Source organism: Silene latifolia, chromosome 2 (genome assembly GCF_048544455.1).
Source record: "Silene latifolia isolate original U9 population chromosome 2, ASM4854445v1, whole genome shotgun sequence".
Lineage (NCBI taxonomy): Eukaryota > Viridiplantae > Streptophyta > Magnoliopsida > Caryophyllales > Caryophyllaceae > Silene > Silene latifolia.
Genome location: NC_133527.1, coordinates 4,625,259 through 4,638,045, shown reverse-complemented (window position 1 = coordinate 4,638,045; position 12,787 = coordinate 4,625,259). Strand labels below are relative to the sequence as shown.

Genomic DNA, 12,787 nt, shown 5'->3' with positions numbered 1-12,787 from the left:
ATAACCCAACTACATAATTTTTATAATTTCTAGCCAAACATATTTTCATAAAAGTTAAAGTCAAAGACCGACCTTGAAAAGCAAACACGTTACTCATAAATCTTAGAAACATTGAAAAATGGAGGAAAAGTTGTATGACCTGATTATTTCAATATGAGATAATTGTATAGAAAAAACTTCATTAAAAAGCAACTTATATTATTTTTTTATATTAGATTTGGAAAGATCGTCTCTCTCTTAATATGATAGCCCCTTCATTTTTCTTGTATATACACACAATTATGTTTAATTCACGTATTTATTTTACTTGTATGATCCAATTTAATCATAATTAGAGTCAAGCATCCTTAAAAAAAAAAAAAAATAATTAGAGTCAAGTATAAAATCACAAAACAACATTTTGCGTTGGTTAAGTTAATTACAGTTAAAGGCAAACGATCGTTAATGTTGCGTTGCAACTTGGGAGGAATTGATAAAGGTTATTATGATGGATGGTCGGTTAAGTTGAAGCATATATACAAGGAAGCTAATTAGGCTAGTGATTAGCTCGCTAATTAAGAGGTTAATTTTACGATACGTATTACCGTTCTGGCCACCCCCTCCCAAGGTCCACAACATCCCTTATAGACTAAAAGAATAATACATCTGTATTATTCTCGCTCAAGTTTCCCGCTCATCTCTCCTCCATAAGGAATATTCCCTTCTAATATATTTCCCATCTAATAGATTGTAGTCAAAATATTTTAGTCAACACATATATGAAATATTTCTACTACAATATTTTACACAATTAATAATAATATTGTCGTCAATCACTATGCCCCTATATATGGAACATTTTTTATGGTTACGTTTTATATATAAAAGTACATCTACATCTGCACTAAATCTCTAGAATTAACCTTTATAAAATTATCGTATAGCACGGGTTGCTATACTAATTCTTTAAAAAGACATTTTCGTGGATGGCTATTCTCCTTGTTATAACGAATTACTTGGTAGTAATTTATGTGGGGGTGGGGAATGGGGATGAGGATCGCCCTTCTAGAATCAATTAGACAAGTTGGTGGTCCATAAACATTATACCATACTCCGTAGTTATTAAGAATTCGTCATCGTTAATATCCTATTATACCTGATCAATTTACGCCGCCAATTAATCAATTCATTAATCACAAAATCTCATTGAAGACGGCACGTATTCGTTACTTTGGATTGACGGATATCATTTTCTTTCACAAATGATCCAAATAGAGGAGAGAGGAAAGCACATGGAAGTGCCCCCACCTTGTCCTCCTATCCGTTTTGTGAGTGACATTACTCGTTACTTGCTCCGACCCGTCTTTAGCAAGACTAACTGTTAATTAATAGTGCTACAATGCTACCATCAAGATGACTGACTAGAGGAGGGTACAACTTGGCTAATAAATTCTAGATTATTTAGCTAAATCACATGCAGTCCATCTTACTTCAGATCGCCTTATTTCAGATCGTAATAAGACTTCTCACAAGTGAGAAGTACATGGGTGGTGTGACACCCCCATGTGCTTTCCCATTCACACCCTAAATGGTTTTTTTGTGAGAGAAAATGGTATCCGTCTGATAATTTTAGACGGATATGACGATCTGAAATAAGAATTTGTGAATTAGATGATATATCCATATGTAGATTTAAAATTAATTTAACGTAAATAGTATACATTCCGAAGTCGTAAAGATGTAGTGGTGTACATTTTTAAAGTCATTCATAGACAAAATTTATGATAATTTATATACAGACCACGTAAACATATATTATAATACATAAACCTCTTCTTACGCCTCTTTTATTGTTGTTATATTACAACACAATTTATGTTCATGTAAATACATTCGACATTCGTATAAGATAATTTTAAAATAGTCTAATGTACCATTTTTGTTCTTTGAGGAAAGTAATACTCCCTTATAGTCTGATTGTTGGTTCTTTTTCTTTTGGGCATCAAATTTAAGGAAATGAATTTGGATAACACAAAACACCCTACCCGATATAAAATTGAATTTAGACCACATAAAACTTACCAATAAAGAAAAGGGGAACCAAAACCCGACTAACATGGAAAAGGAAAGCGGAACCAACAATCAGATTAGGAGGGAGTATAAAATATGGGTACCATTTTCTCGAGGACCGATTATTTCCGTATTTTCTTTAACCTTTGTGGAAAATAATTTTAATATCTCATTTCTTAATGATCAATTGATCATATATAACAATTTTGTCGTTGATGGTAATTCTTTTTATTTGCTATATTATCTCATTCATGAATATTTACATTTTTGCTAATAAATTGTCTTACATAAGATTGTTTTTTTTTTTCCTAAAATCATATGTACGCTATATAGTTATGTAAAATAATAATAATAATAATAATAATAATAAATACATTTGAAATAGCATTTTTTAGCCACTAAAACTTGGGAGAGACGGTCTCTCACTAAGTTATTGAGAGACCAATCTTTCATACCCTTTTATTTGTATTTCGTACCCTTTTTATTGTTGATCGTGACATAGTAATTTCGTACCTATTTACATAATAAATGTACCTATTTTATCATTAATCATGATTTGTACCTATTTTATTACTTTTAGTACCACTTTTTCTTAAAATTGTACAATAGTCTCTCAATAAAGCTTAGTAAGAGACCGTCTCTCAGAAGACCTACTGTTTTTTAGCAGGATGTATATGTACCACAATTCTTTTGACAGATGTGAGTTAGCTTGAAACGAGCTCATCGTTTCTCATTTTATTCCCACATATGCCATAAAAGTCTTTTTTTTTTTTTTAAAAAAAACTCCTATAGGTTATAACACATACAACATTTTGTATGTTATAAAACGGTCTTATGTTTATATTGTATAAATCAAATAGAACACGAGTATTGAGTTAAGTATATAACCCATAATAATTAGGCAAATTTTCATGTAAAACAGTTTTACATAACTTTTATTGTAAAAGCAATGGATAATTTACCTTAGTAAACCTTCTAAAATAACTTCTACCAGCCACCATTCGAGAAAAAAGATTGTAATCAGATGTACTACATCACACTTAATGACTTTTTGAGTTTTTGTGTATTTTTTTTCGAGTACTATAGAGTTTATAAATTACATTTTAGTTTTATAATGTCAAAGTCAATTTTTTTTGAGCTTATATGTAATTTTTTTGAGTTATAATGTAAGTTTTTGAGATTAAAGTTTAAGTAAATAAACTCAAAATTTTTATAATAAAACTCAAATTTTTTAGATTAAAACTCAAAAACTTTATCTTAATGCTCAAAAACTATACCATTTGATGTACTACATAAGATGTATAATCCACTTACTGCCAGTCTGCCATCATTCTCCTTGATAGCGTCATCAAACTCTCTAATAAATGGTTTTTCAATGTTTATTGTAAAACTGTTTTATAAGAGACTTACTCGTTTCACGACATACTTACGCGAATTCGCATAACACAAATATTTGTATAAAGATAATATCTCTCATTTTTTTTCCTTTTTTTTTTGAATCTAAAACCGTTTTATAGGAGACTTATTCATTTCACGACATACTTATGTAAAACCGCATAACACAAATATTTGTATAAAGAAAATATCGTATTTTTTCATTTTTTCCCTAATTTTTTCTGGTATTGAAAAAAGAGAAATTGAGTACAATATAATTTCAAGGGGACAAAGAAAAGAAAGTAAGATAAAGAAGACTTTTATTTACCAGATTAGACCCAGAAACACAGCCAAACTCCATTTTCAAGGTGCCATATTTTTCCTTTAATTTCCCTTATTAATTAATTTCTTGTTATTTTAATTTTATTATTCTTTTACCTTTGATATTATTATGTCATACATATTATGTGCGTCATGATTTATTGATATTGTTTATATAAATTCCTTGTATATGTATGATACTACTCCTATGATGTATCTCAGTATCTGTGATTCTGTATATATTTTTTTTTAATTTTTATCTGGGTTTTTATTGTATTTATTTGATTGTAAATTAAGGGTAAGCATTAAAATTGAGTACTTTTTTTTGGTTGATTTATATTTTATATAAAGGATATAAAGGGGTTTAAGTTTGGGAGATGGGTTATTAAAATTTCTGGGTTTTGTTGTTTTCTCGAGGTTTATTGCATGGTACATCTGTTAATTTTTGATCAATTCTAAAGTTTTCATCTTCTATTTTTCTTGGGTTATTTAGAAATATCCTCTTTGTGTTGCTAACACAAGTGTAAGGTTGGGTACATCCGAACCCCCTTACCTCGCAATTTATGTAAGTCATTGTGGCACTGGGTAATGTTGTTTCCCTTTGGTTTTTAGGAGGGGTGTTCTGGGGATGATCATACTTTTTTGTATGCAAATATTTTTATTTGTTTAAAATTTATGAATGTGAAACTTAATTTGGTTTTTGTTTGCTGATTTTATGATTAATTAGCTTAAGGATTGGTAAGTACAGAATTTAGATTGTTTCGCTAGATTAGTGTATGGCTGTGTACATCTGACCCCTTACGCTTAATTTTGGGAACCCTCGAGGCACGGGGGTAAATTTGTTGGTTGTTGGTTGTTGTTGATTGCTAGTTGATCATGAAACCATGCCTGTGATGCTAAGTTAATTTTTAAGATGGTGTTTTATGTCTTCTTTGATGCAGGCAAATCATGTCGGATCACCCAGTCGTTGAATTCGAATACATGGCTGATGAACAAGATGCAGTAGATTTGGATGAACTGGACGGGGAGTATTATCCTAGAGATGATGGCAGTATGGAGATGGATGAGTTTGATTTGGTGTGTAGTCTCTCTTTTTGCTGACACATTCACAATCTAGGACAGTGTTGCATAATTCATGTTCGATTCGGTTCATTTACTCCTGAAACAAGCACAACACTTGCATTACACTTTTAAGTGGGATTGGTTATATTCAATTCATATACGTGTATTATGTGAAACTCGAAATCTCTTATAGATTCAGTCTGGCCTTTTTTTATTGATGATGTTCTTTCCATTCAAAATAATAAAATAAAATCTCTCCCCCAGAAGTTGATGGATTTTTATTTCTGATCACAGCTTAATAAGGCAACAGATACGTCAGCTGCTAGTGCAAGGCAAGGTAAAGATATCCAGGGAATTCCTTGGGGAAGATTGAATATAACGAGAGATAAGTACAGGCTGACTAGGCTGGAACAGTACAAGAACTACGAGAACGTTCCTTCGTCTGGAGACACTGTGGACAAGGTTACTCACTTTTCTTGAGTATTTGTCGATAGTCTATGTATAGTATGTTACATTGTGGTTCTGTGAGCTGAGCTTTTATTGCGGTTATTAGGAATGGAAGTCAAAGGAGAAAGGTGGAAACTATTATGATTTTTTTTACAACTCAAGAATGGTGAAGCCTACTATTCTACACTTTCAGGTATCTGGATTACGTCCGAGTTGGTCTTTTGTGTTTTGACTTTGTAAAAAGAAAAAGATTTTAAAGTAGCAACCTTTGTTTTTGACATATTTACAGCTAAGGAACCTTGTCTGGGCCTCTTCAAAACATGATGTCTATCTCATGTCCAACTTTCAAGTTATGCATTGGTCGTCATTGTCTCGCAATTTGACAGAGGTTGTCAACTTTGAAGAGCATGTTGCGCCTTCTGAGGTATTCATAGTACTGTAATGTTAATTTTAGTTTTCCATTTCTATGCTTTTATTGCCGTTGTATGTGAGAGTAGTGTAAAGGATTATCTTATGATTTTCTTTCCTGCTTCTTCCTGCACGTCTTTGAATGATTCTTTGTGGCTTGGTGTAGAAACACAAAGGAAGTTTCTTGGATGGGTTTACTCAAACTCAGATTAGTACACTTGCAGTGAAGGACAGACTTATGGTTGCTGGAGGTTTCCAAGGGGAATTAATATGCAAGGTATGCATTTACGTTCGTAAAATTTCCATTGCCCTTACATCCCTGTTAATATTTTTTTTCGTGGTATTGATCCCGTCCTTAGAGTACTTGCTTAACACGATGCAAATAAATTACAGCATTTGGATAAACCTGGAATTAGTTTTTGTACAAGGACAACATATGACGATAATGCTATCACCAACGCTGTTGAAATATATGACAGTTCAAGGTAATGGAGTCTTGTTTAACTTTCAGTTATTCTTTTGCTTTTGCTCTTCCTTTTGTTTCTAAATTTTTCTCTTTTTTTTGTTGATTGAGCTTCTCCTTAGCTGTGCTTTTGGTGTTACAGTGGTGGATATCGTTTTATGGCTTCAAATAATGATTGCGGAATTCGAGAGTACGAGATGGAAAGATTTCAGCTTTTAAGACACTTTTGTTTCCCTTGGCCAGTGAATGTATGTTTTCCTAGTTCCACTTACATTAAAGCCTAACTTCTCAATGGTTGCGAACTATCTATTCGAGGATTTCTAGCAGATAAGTCGATGAAAAGTCCATATGTTGGGATGGATACATAGTCATAATTTGTACTGTCTTTGTTTTAACACGAGGATAAGGCTGCATATACTCGACCTCTTACCATGCCATTGTTAGGAGCATTTGAGGCATTGAAGAATGCTGTTTCGATTGTAATGGCCTAAAACGCCTATTGCCGTCAAAAGTCAAACATTGGGATCATAATATTGAATAGAGATAATCGTCACATATTCACATGTCATGGCAGCCTATGTTACTCGGATTCGTTTAGAAGTATCCGACACGGGTGCGTGTACAAGTGTCTTACTCGGCTATTTTTTTGAAAAATAAGCATATTCTTGTCTAAAATGAGGTGTCCAAGTGCCATACCCATGTCCGAGTGTTGACTGTCGGACACGGGTACACGAGGAAATTAGAAGAGTCGGAGTAACATAGATGGCAACTTCTTGTGCCAGTGTAGAAGTAGTTGTATGGGATATATATTGCCAAAGATTAGCCAAAAACCGGGCCTAACAGCCAAATATCAGCCACTTTTAATAGCTCAGTTGGTTATTCGAAAATATTTGGTAGTGTAGAGTAGAACCTTCATGTATTAGATATCTTGTACCATGATCTAGATGGGGTAGAGAATATAGTTTGCGGCATCTTTTGTTTTGGGTATTCTTTTCGGATGTCCTATTTTGCTGATGTCTGATTTATCAACAAATGCAGCACACATCAATTAGTCCGGATCGGAAGCTTGTTGCCGTTGTTGGTGATCATGTTGATGGCTTGCTAGTTGATTCTCAAACTGGAAAGGTATGTTGAACTTTGTAGCATTTTCATTTATTTCATGCATGCGAATGAGTGAGTACCGAGCATCTTTCAAAGAAAAGGTTTTTTGTAGGTAATTAGCCTTCTTGTATTGAAAGGCCAACTTCATGATGAAGTTTTACATTTTTTAGGCTTCTTCTCGCAAAATAAGTGGTTGTGGGTCGATGGGCTTCGGTGGGGTTAAGTTACTCCTTAAAACCTAAGTACCGATCGGTTACCTAGGTAGCACCAAAACGGACATGCACACAACACGGACACATGACACGGCATCCCATGAAATTTAGGACACGGAACACGTTATTTAAATTTAATAAAATATATATTTATTAGTTATAAACGTTCGATTTTATTTTGTAAAAGTATTTGATATTAAATTTAAATAAGTGAGGCTAAAATTTGGGCTTGATTATAACTCATTTTCATTTCCTAGCCAAACCCATATTCTATTCCAGGGTTACCTAATTCGCTCGTCCCCCCTCCGAATTGCGAATTAATTCGAACGAATTAATTCGCAATTCATTTTCATCTTAATATTCGCTGAGATGAGCGAATTGTATGATTATATGCTAAAAACCAAAAAAAATCAGGAAAAATTGAAGTATAGACAAGATACCTGGTTATTTTGAAGTTTGAACTTTGAAGCCAAGCACAATGATTTGATTTACTATTGTAGATTTGTAGATTTAGCTTTAATTTGATTTTGATTTCTGACAGGAAGATGATTTTTTTTAGCTTTGTTGATATAAAAGGATAATCTTTTTGCGAATTGGATTCGACGAATTACCGAATTTTAAAATAATGTAATTCGCCATCGCTAAATTGAGCGAATCGCGAATTAGAATTAAGAAAGCGAATTGAACGAATTGCGAATCCGGTAACCCTAATCTAATCAATCTCTTTCGTCTAAAGAACATCCTTCACCCCAAATAAAGTACAAATACCAAGGACACGCGTCGGACACGTGCCCAAATAAAAGTAGAAAGTTAGACACGACTTTATAGGTGTCCGACACGTTTAGACGTGTGTCCGACGAGTGTTGGTATCGGACACGGTGTTGGACACGGGACGGCTGATTAAGAGAAGTGTCCGTGCTACCTAGTCGGTTTGGAGTTTTTCATAAAAAGTTTAATGAGGTTAAGATAAGTTTAACGCTGACACCTGCATTTGATTATCTAGATAACGGTAGCAATCATTTAGGTTAATGATAGCAATCATTTAGATTAACAATAGGAAGTCAACATATATATGCAGGAGGTGGCATCTGTGGTTGGTCATCGCGATTACTCCTTTGCTACAGCGTGGCATCCGGATGGACAAGTTTTTGCCACGGGCAATCAAGACAAGACCTGCCGAGTGTGGGACGTGAGGAAGTTGACAGAGCCAGTGGCGGTCTTAAAGGGTAACTTAGGGGCAGCTCGGTCAATCCGGTTCTCATCAGATGGGCAATTTATGGTGGTTGGTGAACCGGCCGATTTTGTCCACGTGTACAATACAAAAGGAAATTATGAAAAGAGACAGGAGATTGATTTCTTTGGAGAGATTTCGGGGGTATCTTTGAGCCCCGATGACGAGTCTTTATACATAGGAATATGGGACCGAACTTATGCCAGTTTGCTTCAGTATAACAAGAGGCATACCTATCAATACCTGGATTCGTTCGTGTGATCAGAGAAATTATCATCCGAAACTTGAGAATAAATAGGCCGGAGGTGATATATGAGCCAAGTATACAGAGTACGTTATAGCGGTGTACATACAGGTTGCTTCTGTAAAACGGGTAGACGCGTGCTTTCGTTTTGATGCTATGGGGTGTTGTGGACCTGTGGTCGTCGTCCTGTAATGTGTCCGATGTACAATGTCCATTGCTTAGATGGACATGTACAAGTGTTTTGACTCAGAGACCGCCATGTCCAGGATTGCTACCATCTATGGCTTCTTGAGTTTCCAGGTTTCTCTCTTTCTCGTTGTTTGTCGTTCCTTTGGGACAAGTGTATGTGTCGTTCTCCTGATTCCGGAGTGTAATTCTCGGTCTATTTTCAAGGACTTTTCGGCTTTTGCAAGTATTTGACTATGGGATGATCCTCTTGAAATGTATATATGCTCGAGACTTAATAATGAGTTCCAGATTCATGTGCCTTAACATTTTCTTCTAAATCTTTTTTTTTTTTTTGGCAGCGGTAAAGAACTAATGAATTACAAACCCAATTCAGCCCTAACTAGGTCATGGGCCACCTTATTAAGACGACGCGGTATAAAACTAAAGCAAATACAATGAAAATAAGATAAAAAACTCATAATATCCTCAAGGAGTCCCTTAATTATGTGATGCGGCTTCTCCACCTCAGCTATTTGGAAGAGAAGTTGAAGGCAGTCGGAAGAGACGTCAAAATGGAAGATATTATGGCTTTTAGCCCACGAGAGAAGATCCCTATTGCCCAAAGCCTCCGCTTGTAAAGCCGACTCGGCTTCAAAACTTTTAGTAAAGGTATTGATTCTATGACCATCTTCTATGGGTTGGGTGGTTTAGAGCATCTGCAAAGGTGGAAATCAAGCTCCCCATATACACTCTTTTTCCTTATATGGGGCTCCTTATTGTTGCACCAACCTCCCCAATATTTGGGGCTTCACTGTTTTTAGGGAAGGTCCCCAAAAGAAAAAGTAAGGTAATTTGTATTACTTTTGGGGAGGTTCCCAAATTTTTGTGTGTGAATTGGGGAACCTCATTGTTGTATAGATGTAGTTATGAAATGGAGAAGGTAAATGGAAAAGTTAGTGAAAAATAAGGTGGACGAATAAGAAAAGGAAAGAGAAAAATATGGGGAGCTTCACCTTTGCGGATGCTCTGATCCCACGATCTTCTAAATCTTTGTTTACTACTGATGTACAGACAGCAATCCAACTGTAGAAAGAAATGCAATGAGACTAATTTTAAACCAAACTTGGGAGAACTTCAGTACTTCACCCAAACAAAACTAGAGCTTTGAAACGCGGTTTGAGTTATTCTTGGTTAGCTTTAGAGGTGATTAAAGGCGTGCGCGGGCTGAACATAGACAAAGCTCGAGTACAATTTTTGGTCCAGTGATAAGTGGGTTAGTCGGATGGACTAGTAGACCAGAACTTTGGAAATTTCTAAAAATGTCATTCACATCTACATACTTGTTGAGCAACTTTAGTTTATAAATTCTTGTTTAAGACGATAATATTTGTTTAAAAATTAAAATGGGTCATGTATGATAGATGAAACAAGATGAGGATGCCTAAGGACTAACAAAAGATTTGTCTAATATGTGTAAGTTAGAGTATATTGACACGTTTTCATCTTAAGGCGGGTATTGTTATCCAAAGAGAGACTTCCAAACTTTAGTTAGCATTACTTTTTCAGTAGACCTGACCCATTTTCATCTTAAGGCGAGTACGGTCATCCTAATAGAAACTTACCAACTTTAGTTAGCGTAGCTGTTACCTTTCACTAGACCTGACAAACAAGCCAATTGGGTCGGGCTAGTTCGTGTCAGGTCAATTTCAGGTTTACAAGAATTTGGGTCGTGCCGAGTCGAGGTCACTACGGGTTTGGTCATTTTTAGATAAATTATTATCAAGCTATTTAGGGATAATAATCAATATGCAACAATACACATTAGGTCAGGAGATATTGAGTCAACTCTAGCTTTCAAGTCGAGTTATTTAGATCGGTCGATTTTGTCAAGCTCTAGTTTTCAGGTGGAGTCTAGTTTATATTCCGGTCCACTTTTATTTCATTATATTATCCAAGTATTGGATGAGGAACAAAGATTTTTTAAATCCATGATCACAAAAACACCAATAAAAAAATGCCAACTCACTTCTCTAAATCATACACCAACACATAACATCCTCACATATTACTTGGTCCATTTGCATTGCCACTAACACCACACTCTTTATCCTTCATTTCTACCAACAAATATTCATCAAAATTCACAAAAACAATCACTTATTTTTGTAATACAAACATTTGTCTAAGGAAAAAATGGCAGCAGCTTCAAGCACAGCCTTAATTTCCCCATACACATCAACAATCACTAGGAACACTCCTAGCAAACATGTCCAAATGGTCACTTTCCAAGGCCTAAAAGCCCTAAAACCCGTCTCCGCCACCGTCTCCACCTCCTCAATCACCACAAGCCGTCGTAAAATGACGTGCAAGGCGGAACTGAACCCGTCTATAGTGATCAGTCTAAGCACAGGACTATCATTGTTCCTAGGCCGGTTCGTGTTTTTCAACTTCCAACGTGAGAATGTTGCTAAACAAGGGTTACCGGAGCAAAATGGGATGACCCATTTCGAAGCGGGCGATTCTAGGGCTAAGGAATATGTTAGTTTGCTTAAGAGTAATGATCCAGTTGGGTTTAATATTGTTGATGTTCTTGCATGGGGATCTATTGGTCATATTGTTGCTTATTATATTCTTGCTACTTCTAGCAATGGTTATGATCCTAACTTCTTTGGTTAATTATTGGGATTTTAATGTAATCTTTTATGTATAATGATGTACTTTTATGTCATGATTATATTGTTGATTTTAATGTATTATTATTACTCTTAATTTCATGTTTGTTATTCTCAATGTTTGTAATATGGAGTATGTGTTTTCAAGTCAAGGTGAGATGAACTTTGGTTTTTATTTTCAGCCTTTGCTTGCATATTCTCCTAGCTAGTTAAGGTTAATGTATCATTGAATTGTATGATTGTAATTTATACCCCTTCTTTCTACTTTTTCTTTGTTTTACCAATTACCACTACCAAAGGTGGTAATTGGGTGATTTGGGTCAGCCGGGTTGGGTTTTGATCGGGTCTAGTCCGGTTGGGTTATACTTCGTATTGAGTTAGCATATTCTTTTGGGTCAAGTAGTTATCGGGACGGGTTATATTGGGTCAATTGATATACCGGGTTTGATTTCGGTCATTAATGGTCGTTATTTTATTGCATTATTACTTCAATTTTTTACCATTGAGTTTAATTTTCGACCATTATTTAGTTTAATTACTTCATTATGAAGTCAAATATCAAACTAAACTCTAAATTAAATCATCAAAAGTTGAACACATGGTCCATAATAATTCCGATCTACCACTTATAACAAGCTCGAAAAATGTAATAATAATACACTTTACTCGATTTAAAAAATGACTTTTCAAGGTTCAAACTTATCCTATAAAAAAACAATGGTTTATGATAGATAAATCCAAACCTGATAAACCATTTCTCCAATATAATCAAATATGCTAGAAAATATAGGAAATATGAGTAGTCTCTTTACCTCATCACTAACACAGCCACCGTTAGAGCCGATATCACCACCATCATTACCACAAGAGTTGGACATTTGTGCGGGATAGCCCGGCTCACACAAGCCACGAGCCTGCTGATGACCCGCTCCATGGTCTGCATGGTCTATACCCTTTACTCGGGCCAAGCTTGGGTTAGGATTGATGTAGCCCGTCCGGGTGTGCTGGACGGTGTGTCACTTGAGCGAGCTACCA

The 12,787-nt window shown here is 35.1% G+C and overlaps 2 protein-coding genes across 3 annotated transcripts; both read left to right on the top strand.

Moving 5' to 3' along the window:
• Positions 1-3,624: 3,624 nt before the first annotated feature.
• Positions 3,625-9,406, top strand: LOC141642075 (putative WD repeat-containing protein C2A9.03). 2 transcript variants are annotated; one of them, XM_074450759.1, is made up of 10 exons: positions 3,625-3,791; positions 4,686-4,821; positions 5,101-5,268; positions 5,360-5,446; positions 5,543-5,677; positions 5,828-5,938; positions 6,055-6,146; positions 6,267-6,372; positions 7,163-7,249; positions 8,516-9,406. In XM_074450759.1, the coding sequence occupies exons 2-10, from the start codon at positions 4,693-4,695 to the stop codon at positions 8,927-8,929; spliced, it is 1,329 nt and encodes a 442-aa protein (XP_074306860.1). In that variant the 5' UTR covers positions 3,625-3,791; positions 4,686-4,692; the 3' UTR covers positions 8,930-9,406. The 2 variants fall into 2 exon arrangements, with proteins under 2 accessions (XP_074306860.1, XP_074306861.1); XM_074450760.1 differs by lacking the exon at positions 3,625-3,791 and adding an exon at positions 3,794-4,329.
• Positions 9,407-11,148: 1,742 nt separating this feature from the next.
• Positions 11,149-11,933, top strand: LOC141642074 (photosystem I reaction center subunit V, chloroplastic). The gene has a single exon (XM_074450758.1). The coding sequence runs from the start codon at positions 11,274-11,276 to the stop codon at positions 11,754-11,756; it is 483 nt and encodes a 160-aa protein (XP_074306859.1). The 5' UTR covers positions 11,149-11,273; the 3' UTR covers positions 11,757-11,933.
• The last annotated feature ends 854 nt before the right edge of the window (positions 11,934-12,787 follow it).